Source organism: Zingiber officinale, chromosome 5B (assembly GCF_018446385.1).
Source record: "Zingiber officinale cultivar Zhangliang chromosome 5B, Zo_v1.1, whole genome shotgun sequence".
Taxonomy (NCBI): Eukaryota; Viridiplantae; Streptophyta; class Magnoliopsida; order Zingiberales; family Zingiberaceae; genus Zingiber; species Zingiber officinale.
Window position 1 is genome coordinate 11,310,812 of NC_055995.1, and position 11,375 is coordinate 11,322,186.

The following is an 11,375-nucleotide window of genomic DNA, read 5'->3' on the forward strand; positions in this document are numbered from 1 at the left end:
GAGTAGAGAGTTCTGTCTTTGGAAGGTACTATATTCACTTCCGTTTCCAGAGTATATCCTTAAAATGATTTTGGTAATATTCTAAATAACTCATCAATCTACTTATTTCCATAAGAGTCTTATACCTTCCTTTTTCTACACCATTCTGTTGGGGTGTACCAGGTGCAGTTAGTTGGGATTGAATCCCTACTTTTGATAAGTGACTCCTAAATTCTCCCAAGAGGTACTTGCCACTACGATCTTACTATAGTGACTTTTACTTTAACATATCTCCGCATCAGCCTTGTACTCTTTGAACTAATCAAAGTACTTAGTCTTGCGGTATATTAAGTAAATTTATTTGTATCTTGAATAGTTGTCTATAAAATAGACGAAATATTCAATACTACCTCTTGTTTGGATAGTCATAGGATCACACAAATCAGAATGAACCGATTTCAACATATCTTTGACTCCATACCCCTTGGACTTAAAAGCTTCTTGGTTATTTTCCTTCCAAGTAAGACTCGCAGGTTGGAAAGATTTCCACTACCAATGAACCCAAAAGTTCATCAGCTACCAATGAATCCTACTCAAGTATAACCTAGCTTTAGATGCCAAAGATATAATTGGTTCATTTCCGAAGGTTGCTTTCTCTTAAAATTAGAAGATGTGTTACTAATTTCCATTTGTTGCATCGTGGGAGTTATTGGATTATAAATTATCAACCATCATACCAGAATAGATAACTTCCCTATTTTTCTTGATAACAACTTTGTTATCAAAATAGACACAATATCTATAATAGTTTAGAAACTGAAATCAGGTTCTTTCTAAACTTGGTACGTAAAGACAATTACTTAAAATCCATATTTTATTCTTATCAAAGGATAAACATCTCCCACTGCAACCACTTTTACAGTAGTGCCCATGTGGATGGTGATTTACCTTTCATTTAGTTGTCGGGTTTCCTGGAACCCTGCAATGAATTGCAGACATGATTAATGACATCTTGTATCTACACTCCAGGTTCTGGTAGATAACACCACTAGACATGTTTCAACTAATGAATTAAATACACCTAAATTGTTCTTAGTTCTAAGAAGACAGTCTACCTTAATGTCCAAGTCCTATTTCCAATCATTACAATTGGGACTACTAAGTCTTTTTCTATAGTATGACTACTAGGGATTGACAAACATCCTAAGAATCACAAAAATATTTGGTCAAGATCAACTCCTTAAAATCTCCATGAATTTTGTGTATACAAAATCGAAGAGGAGATTTTATTCATTAATTTTATTATCTCGTCAACTTTACTTTATGATGAATAAAATTAATAGTTGATCATCTTTGATCAAATATTTGGTCAAAACTTTGAATTTAAAATAACATTGATTCCTCAAACAATATTATTTAAATTCACCAACACCTCAAACACCGTGAATTTTGCATGCCACGTTAGTGTGGACGTATACAAATTCATCATTTGTAAGAGGAGGGTTTTACCCATTGACTATCTTGTCAATATAACTTTTTGACAAATAAAATTACCTCAAACATCATGAATCTTGTATGCCACGTTAGTGTGGACGTATACAAATTCAAACATTGGTAAGAGGGGTTTATTAATTTTATTATGTTGCCAATCTAGTTTTATGACAAATCAATAGTTGGTTTCCCTTTGGTCACACAAGTGATAGTAGTGACTCCGTTGGGGAGGATACTATTAAATGTGTCTAAGTGTATACCATTACTTGACACTAAGTCCATTAATAAGATTATGCCCCTTCTGTTGAGGAAGATCACACGCTCTTAATTAACTTCCTATAGTCATCCAAAAATGGAAGTATGTTCTAGTGATCCACAAACAAGCTCATCCGTTATGGAGGAAGGCACTCAGAGCCAACGCGCAAGCTTGTTTGCATCACTTACAAACCAGTAATGGAGACCATGGGATTTACTTAAAAATCCCTCTCCCACTCAGTTATTTATAAATGAGGAATTTTAACTATGCTAGCCTACTAAATATGTAAACCAACATGCACGCACAGCACAATATAAAAGCAATAAATAGAAAATCTAATTTTCAACTATTATGGCTTTTATCTCTAGTTGTCCTCCGTGTGTTGCCAACCCTAGCTACTGCCATCTTTGGCCACCGCCACCGGGTCTAGTTGTCGCATCCATCTTGTTCCGCTGCGCCTCTGGTCCTTAAAAGGTTCCACGCCTTGCAAGACTAGATCCATGACATAAATAGAATTTTACATTTTTCGATCCTATATTCCTCGAAGGAATGTACATGTATCTAGATCAAAAATAAAATCCTAATAAAACTAAATACACTGTATTTTATAATACAATCATGCACACACAATAAAATGCCCTTGACATGTCCAAGGGTCCAATCACACACATAATAACTATAAGCCATAATAGTTGGATCCTGCATCCACAAAGTTAGCACATCCTACTATTATCCTGCCTAAATTATGTATGACATGTGCATAATTAAACTAATACCAAATACACAGAGGCAAAACCCTAGCTCTGATACCAATTGTTGGTTGCTACTCGGAAAACCACTGTACAAAAATTTTGTACAAAGGTCTGAACCTTTTCCTAGCTACCATGTGTTCTTTTAAATTAAATTTTGGATCGCCTGCGGAACTTAACACGTTTGATCCAAAACTTAATCTATTTATTCTTTAAGGTTTAGACTTGGATCTCCTGCGGAACTTAACACGTTTGATCCAAATCACCTAAGTTATTAATTCCATTAAATATTAATTTCCATAATTGGTTCCCAGTACTGACGTGGCGAGGCACATGGCCTTCTTGGATATGGGAACAACCACCACCGACTAGACAAAACCTTTTATGGAAAGCTAATATTTAATTTCCTAAAATAACTTTAGGTCAACCAAAAGGAACAATCAAATCACAAGGAAAAGAAAAATAAAAGAACACAACTTCGAAAAACATATTCGAAATACTAGAATCGTAAGCCTCTTGTATTTGGTATTATTTCCATAAATAACTAGCATGATGCGGAAAGAAAAAATTACTAGTTATACCTTCTAAAAAGACCTCTTGATCTTCTACCGTATTCCTCTTCTAACCTCGGACGTTGTGTGGGCAACGATCTTCCGAGATGAGAACCACCAAGCACCTTCTTCTTCCTTGCAAGTTTCGGCCACCACAATTCTCCAAGAGAAGTAGAGGTCCGGCCACCACCACCAAGCTCCAAGGGATGCAAGAGACAAAATCACCTTTCTCTCCTTCTTCTCCTAGCTAGAACCGCCACCATCAAGAGCTCCAAGAGAGGTTGCGCCATAAGAAGAAGAGAAGAGGAAGAAGCTAGGCCGCCACCAAGGAGGAAAAGAGAGGAGAAGAATAATAGAGTTGATCCCCCGTGAAGGCACCTCGACCCCCTCTTTTATAATCCTTGGTCTTGACAAATAAGGAAATTTTAATAAAAACTTCCTTAATTCTTTTGTCATAAAAAAGAAAAATTATTTTAATTAAAAACAATTTTCTTCTTTTAATAATAATGGCCGACCACTTCTAATTCAAAACAAGGAAAATTTAATTCACACAAGAATTAAAACTTCCTAATTTGTTTCTAGAAATTTATAAAATTTCTCCAATAATTTTATCCCTTCATGATTGGTTAATAAAAGGAAATTTTATAAATTAAAATTCTTCTTCTAAACATGTGGATAATTTCCAAAAGGAAAGTTATCTCTAAAATTAAAATCTCTTTTCAATCTACAAATAAGGAAAGATATCAAATCTTTTCTTAATCTTTTGTAGAAACTAATAAAAGAGAATATTTAATTTTTAAACTTCTCTTTTAAATTATTATCATGGTCAAAAAGGAAAGTTTTTCTTAAAATAAAATCTCCTTTCAATCTACAAATAAGGAAAGATTTCAAATCTTTTCTTAATCTTTGTAGAAAGCTTTAAAAGGAAAGATTTAATTTTAAACTCTCTTTAAAACTATGATATCCACATAAGAAATAATTTTAATAAAATCCTTTTAATATGATGAGACCACTGAGGGCTAGCTTGGCCTAGTACATATAGACATCACTGTTTAGGCGGGCCTAGCTTGAGAGCAGGGCAGCAGAAGGTGGGTATGTGTGGGTATAAATCTCTATATACAAGAGGCTACGATAGGGACCGAGAGGAGGAATTGGTTTTGGTCTCCGATGAAATTAAGCTTCCCGTGTTCGCCCGAACACACAACTTAATTACATCAATAATAATTCATTCAACTAAAGAACTATTATTGAACTATCGCACCAATCCCAAATTACATTTGGGCTCCTTCTTATTATGAGTGTGTTAGTCTCCTGTGTTTAAGATGTCAAATGTCCACTAATTAAGCGAGTTCTCGACAACTCATTTAATTAATATCTTAGTCCAAGAGTAGTACCACTCAACCTTATCGTCATGTCGGACTAAGTCCACCGCAGGTTTAACATGACAATCCTTATGAGCTCCTCTTGAGGACATTCTCAACCTAGATCACTAGGACACGGTTCTTCTATAATCAACAATACACACTATAAGTGATATCATTTCCCAACTTATCGGGCTTATTGATTCATCGAACTAAATCTCATCCATTGATAAATTAAAGAAATAAATATCAAATATATGTGCTTGTTATTATATTAGGATTAAGAGCACACACTTCCATAATAACTGAGGTCTTTGTTTCTTTATAAAGTCAGTATAAAAGAAACGACCTCTAATGGTCCTACTCAATACACTCTAAGTGTACTAGTGTAATTATATAGTTAAGATAAACTAATACCTAATTACACTACGATCTTCCAATGGTTTGTTCCTTTCCATTATGGTCGTGAGTTACTGTTTATAATTTATAAGGTACTGATAACATGATCCTCTGTGTGTGACACCACACACCATGTTATCTACAATATAAATTAATTGAACAACTACATTTATCATAAATATAGACATTTGACCAATGTGATTCTTATTTCTAGATAAATATTTATACCAAAAGCTAGGCTTTTAGTATACACTCTAACACGGAGAACGAGCTGTCGAGCCCTCTCCTGACTTTGTCCGGTCCAGAGAACGAGCTACCGAGCCCTCTCTGACCTAGTCCGGAGAACGAGCTGTCGAGCCCTCTTCGACTTCGTCCGGTCCAGAGAACGAGCTACCGAGCCCTCTCTGACTCTGCGTGCCAAGTATCCGTACTTGGACTTTTCCTCTCCTCATGATCAACCTTGATCATCAATCAGTCTGAGTTTAATTAATATCTGATACAAACTTAAATCAGTGTCAACATCAAAACAACAGCCAGGTCAGACTGTATCAACACTAAGTTCCTGCCTTCTTCACCATATATGGTAAGGAAGCCCGAGTTCTGATGTTGGTGCAGGGAGGTGGAAGGACGCCGGAGAAGAACTAAAACTCGTTGCCCATTGGGATGCCATCGCTATCTTCTTCACCGCGTCCGGTAGGAAGCACCGACTGGGATGCGAGAGGGATGAAGAACTCACCGGAGAAACCAATCCGGCTCAACTCGATGGTCGCCGCTACTACACCTCCACCAGAGCGTCGTCATCGTCTTCACGTGAATCACTCGGGAGAAGAAGGAAAGGGGGATGTGGGAATCGCTCAGGAGAAGAAAATGAAGCCGAACCCAAGCCACCTTGCCCTTGAACCGACTTGTCCCTTTTAAGCTTCAACTAGATTTCCCTTCAACCAGACTGAACCAAATTAAACCGGCTGATTAGGGTTCCTCATCGGATTTTGCAATTGGGCTCCTAAATTAGGTTTGAAATTGATTCTTAATCGTTTTGTAACTAATAAAATGAATATAGAATCAAAAATTAAGGAGGTAAAATAGACAATTTGATGAGAATGAAATTAACGAGGTAAAATTTTAATTAAAGAATTTTCTAAAATTAATTATTTCAATTATATTACTGATCATGTCTTTTTCTTTTTTTTTATACTTTCAAAGTAGGTTTGAATGATTTAAGATATATGAAAATAATTTTGGTATATATATATATAGAGAGAGAGAAAAGAATTAAAAGTTTTAAAATTAATTATAAATCCAAATAAAAAATACTAAATCTTATAAGAAAATTTTCCTCTGGATGACTTATAGAATAATTCTGACAATACCGGTAACTTCAGTCAAAAAAAAAACAAATATAAAATTAATAAAGACTTATTTATATTTAACTTTTTGCATTTCAAAAAGTTAGAAAACCAAATTTTATATAAAAAAAATATTTTTAAAAATTAATATTTATTTTTAAAAATATATATATATATTAAAGGTCCAATTTTTTTTTCTTAGGGCCTAAAAATAGTTGATTAAAAATTTAATAATAAAGAATGATTTATCTTTAAATTTTATGTAGCTTAAAAAATAAAGACTAATCATTTATGTGAGATTACAACTTACAATACTTCAATTATATTTAGTTGGTTGCTAGTCTAATGTTTTTGAATGGAAGAAAATTTTCAGATCATAAGTTCATAGGATATTGCATTCATCTAATGTGGCAGAAGGTGATTCGTTCGCCCTAGTACTCCCGTCAATTTGTCTTTAGGCCAACACGGAGGAGGTAAATCACGAGTGACTACTAGTCATTAGTGCAAATAACCAAGACATGGGGAGGTTATGCTTGATCACGTCGAGTTTCGACCTCAAGATCTGTTATGACAACACCCCATATCTTAACCATCACACCGCTCCGAGGAAACATATTGCATTCATCTAAGAACCATAAAACCTACGTTCATCTATATTAGACTCAACATATTTAAGATTTCATTTAAGAACCTGAAAACTTCATTCATTGTATATACGACATGACACATCATATCTAGTAATCTAGACCTTCATCTTTGCCCTCGAGAAGAACAGTATAATTTTTCCTTTCCAAATATATAGTTCTTTATGATCTTACCGTTGGAATCCAAGGATAAATTATGAATTACTTAAACAAGCCCAATATCATTTTATATATATATATATATATATATATATATATATATAATCCTATAATAATTAAAAGCAATTCTAATAATAGAAAAAATATTAAAAAAATGATAGCTTTAAATTTCCATTGGATCAGCATGCAATGCGATACTGGGTGTAAACCAAACTAGGATTGGCCGCACTCGCTTTTCAGTGCGTGGTAAAAAGTGAATGTCTTTCCACCGGCCGCCCAAATACTTGTAGAACCGCCGTCGCTTTCGAGATGATAATGGAGGCAAACTGAACGAGGTGAAGCTTTCGTCCTCCATGCTGTAAACCCAGTTATCACTAACGCCAATGTCATGCAAGTCAATAGAGATATAAATGGAGTTCGACTTCAAATCCGGCAACGAAGATGTATCAATGCAAAGAGAAGAAGCCGCGCTCAAGAATAGACTATACTCTCCCAAATTATTTATTGTGTTAGCAACGCACTTCTCTGTATCCACCTTCCAAACCTCTAATTTGTTAATATAATTTTCTGCAGGTCCATTCATCACGGCCCGTGTGAGCAGTATATCTTCGGAAGACGTGCAAAGAAAGTAGAAGGTAACATCAATGTCTGACAGAGCTACCACGGGTGTCCAAGTCGGAGTCGAATCCTGCGTGATGAGATCATATGCCGCTACGATCACTTCGCCAAGTTCTACAGATACTAACACCGCATAGAGCTTGCCCTCGTGAAAGGCTATGTCGTCATAGTAATAGTCATAGTCATCGTCATAATCACTTATAGTTATCATCTTCCACTTCTTATCTTCTGCATTAAGAAGAAACAAAAACTCTTCCTCCATGGAAGAGCAGTCGAATACAAAGGCGACGAAGTAATCTCCACCTCTGGAGGGATCTGAGGACAACACTGCCTTGATGGCCTCCAAATTCCGGCCGTCCACGGTGGGGAACTTAGGAAGGTTGATATGCACGCGGGTGATAGGGTTCAGGAGCTGCACACTAACCTTGCCGACGGTTATGAGCCAACCATGGGAAGATCCGACAACATTCTTGAGGATGCGAGAAGGGCTTGGGATATCATACACGCGGCCCTCTGCTAAGCTGAAGAAGTTGTAGTTGTTTCGATTGTTAGATTTTCCGTTTATGAGGAATTGCTCTTCCGGCACAAGCCATGGGATCTGAGGACGTTGATCGCCAGGGCTGTGGCGGACTTTATCCACCACAGCAGACCAATGTGAGCATACGGCGGCGGAGCGAAAGAGGTCGTGAATCGAGAGCTTGGATAAGATTAAGTACAAGAGATCTGTAGGAATCTCCGACCAAGAAATAGACATCTAAGAAGAGACGGTGGCGGTGAAGCACGACGGCGGCGGGGGCTACGGAAACGGCAACAAGCGAATTGAATTGGATAACCCTTTTAAAGAACGTCGTGCGGGCTTAGCTAGTCTTTAATGTTTCTGAATTATTTTTCACAATTTTAATATTCATATGAATAAGTCAAAATCGATATCTATCTTATTAATATTTATAATAAGGAAACATTCTATTTATATAAATTATTTTTAAAATAGCATAAAATAAATTATTTTTTTAATTAGAAAAGTAAGATTAGTTTTTTTAGTTGGAAATATATATATATATGCATTTACTATTTGTAGTATTTGAAATATATATATGATATTTGAATTCCATTTAAAGCTAAAAATATAAATAATTTTGGCTCTCAAAATAATTAAATTCAATTTTGATATTTACTATTTAACTATTTCCGTTTTGGTGCTTAGTCTTTTTTCTGAATTAACTTTTCACACGTATTAATATTCATGTGAATAATTTAAAACCATATCTATATTATTAATTTGTTACAAATTATCTTACTATTTTATTAAAAAATTTCTCCCCTTTACTAACTAATTTTTATAAAGCCTAAAATAAATTTACGTTAATATCCTTTTTTCTATTGACACTAAAAATAATTCCAAAGTTTATTAGTAATTTCACAAGCAAAATAATCAGTAATCTAGAGTTCGAGACTCAGCTGCGACATATTATTATGAATTTTTCTCATCGTTAATTTTCTCTGGTTATTTTATATAAAAAAATATAGTTCTCTTTAGTCCCACATCTGAAAATTGACAACACTATGATCAAAGAAGCTTCTATAAATATTTTAGGCCGACAATGTTAAAAAATATACTTTTTTTAGTTTTTTATTAAAATAAGTATAATATTAAATTAAATTAATTTTTTTCATAAGGAAGTCGTAAGGGTGACATTCGAAAATCTAAACAATTTAAATTTTCAAAGACCCAAATAATTTAGATTTTCAAAAGTCAGTGCTAAAATACTTTAATTAATATAATTTTATTATAAAGGGTCAATGTGATTTCAATGTATTATATTACACACGCGATGCGTGTGCACGATCACTAGTTAGTAGAATAATATTTATAATAAGGAAATAGTCTATTTATATAAATTATTTTTAAAATAAGATAAAATAAATTCATGTTTAAATTTATATTTGATAGGAACAATTCCACATGTCTATTTCTTTTAGAAAATTAAGATTATATACTTGTTTAGTTGTGTACGTAAAATCTATTTCCGTTTTAGTTGGAAAAAATATATAGCTTGATCTTTTGTAATTTTAATTTTTTTTACCTTGTAAGTAAATTTTTGTGAAAATTACTATTGTATTAGATTTTTTTTTAAAGTTCTTATTTTTTTAATAATTATAGAGAAAATAAATTCATATCTATTGTGATTTTTGATAAAGAAACTGCAAATAAGATAACTATAGAATCTGAATTTTATAAAAATAAACATACAATTAAAATAAACAAATAATTTGATGAGAGAATTGAATAACTCTAATGAGGTGTTTGATTCACAGAATTGAATAACTTTTCCTATGGAATGAAATAAACAAGGGTTGCAATAGGAATATTTATTCTTGGTTTAGGTTTATGGAATGGAATAATGCTTCATTTGAATTTCTATATTTGATTTTTAAAATTGTTGTAAAGTACAAACGAGGAATAATTTTCATATTGATAAAATATTCCTATTTCCTACGTGAAATATTTTGCTTGCTCGTTCAACTTACACAATCACTGCTTGGTCCAACTGACCTAGGAACATCGATCTCAAGAAATGGTTGAATCACTTTGATATCTTGTGGTGATTTGTGAGGGCAAAGTTAGATGACAACTCCAGACGGCTTGATTTCTGAAATTTAGAGTAAAAGAGGTCAGAATTCACGGTCCAAATTCACCAATCCAAGGGTTCTTATATAAACCCTATTGCTCATAAAGGAACCGGTTGGAACACGATGTGTCCTTATAGATTAGCCGAGAACGGCCACTTCGTCTCTTTTGGAAACTCAAGTATAAGTGGCATTGTCACATGGGTTGCTTCATAAGCCAGCAATGTTTGCCTTGTTGACACGTAGATGACTTGTGTGAAGTCATGTGTGGCTTGTTGAGCAAACCAAACATTGCTGATTGATAATTAAGCAAAGCTGGGCTGGAGAGAACATGACACATCAAGTAAGCTTTGGAGAGCTTACTTGCTCTCCAATGCTACTCTCCTATATAGGAGTAGATGGAGAAAGTAAAGCAGGACAAAGATTGAGAAGTGCAATTTGTTCTGAAGTAATCCCTTCCTCTTGTTCTTACTGTCATACATTTGTTTAGTCGGCAAGTTTCTTCTCTTGCTATTGTGCATTTCTTTACTTGGCAATATAGTGATATCTGTCAGGTATCAGCTCAGATCGCTATGGCAACCAGTGCTCGATTGAACTCGTTGTCTTGTTATTTTATCCTAGGAAATATACGTCCACAAAAACCTCCTAGCACCGCTGGAGAGGACGAATCTATTTTAAAGAGACTGCACTTTGTAGGACTTGGCATCCATTCAGTGTTGTATTGCAGCTCTCGGTATCTAGTCGGTGACTCTCGAAAGTGTCGAAGCACTGACTCAGCTTCCATTCAGATCAGGGAAGCCCCTTGGTTCCTCACCAACTCTTGACGGAGCACTTGACGACTCGTTACTTTGCTTGGCTCGTGCAACCACCAGTGACATCTAGAAAGAGCTCGAGAGATTGACTTGCAACAGCCGACAATTTGAGATCATCTGCTCAAGCGACTGTAATTGTAAATCACCTTGTGGATCTAGCACAAACTTAGAAGCGTGAAACAAAACTTCTGAGATGATCACAAAGATTATAACAAGTTTACATCCAACAAAACTTAAAACAGATTCATTCTGTTGCAATGGTGGCAGAAAGTGTTGAGATGCAATAGGTTTAACAGGTGTCAACTGTTGGAACTCCAAGGTTATTTTAATATGATCAAACAAGTTAAGTTAAGTCTTGTGGTGTTTTAATTGTGTGTCTAAG

General features: G+C 34.6%; 1 protein-coding gene across 1 annotated transcript; it reads right to left on the minus strand.

Moving 5' to 3' along the window:
- Positions 1 to 7,098: 7,098 nt before the first annotated feature.
- On the minus strand, positions 7,099 to 8,307 carry LOC121986498 (F-box protein At2g05970-like). The gene has a single exon (XM_042540465.1). It carries the CDS (start codon positions 8,305 to 8,307, stop codon positions 7,099 to 7,101), a length of 1,209 nt encoding a protein of 402 aa, XP_042396399.1.
- Positions 8,308 to 11,375: the final 3,068 nt, after the last annotated feature.

Excerpts from the sequence above, each read along its gene's own strand:
- LOC121986498 (XM_042540465.1), bottom strand. The coding sequence starts at position 8,307 with ATGTCTATTTCTTGGTCGGAGATTCCTACAGATCTCTTGTACTTAATC.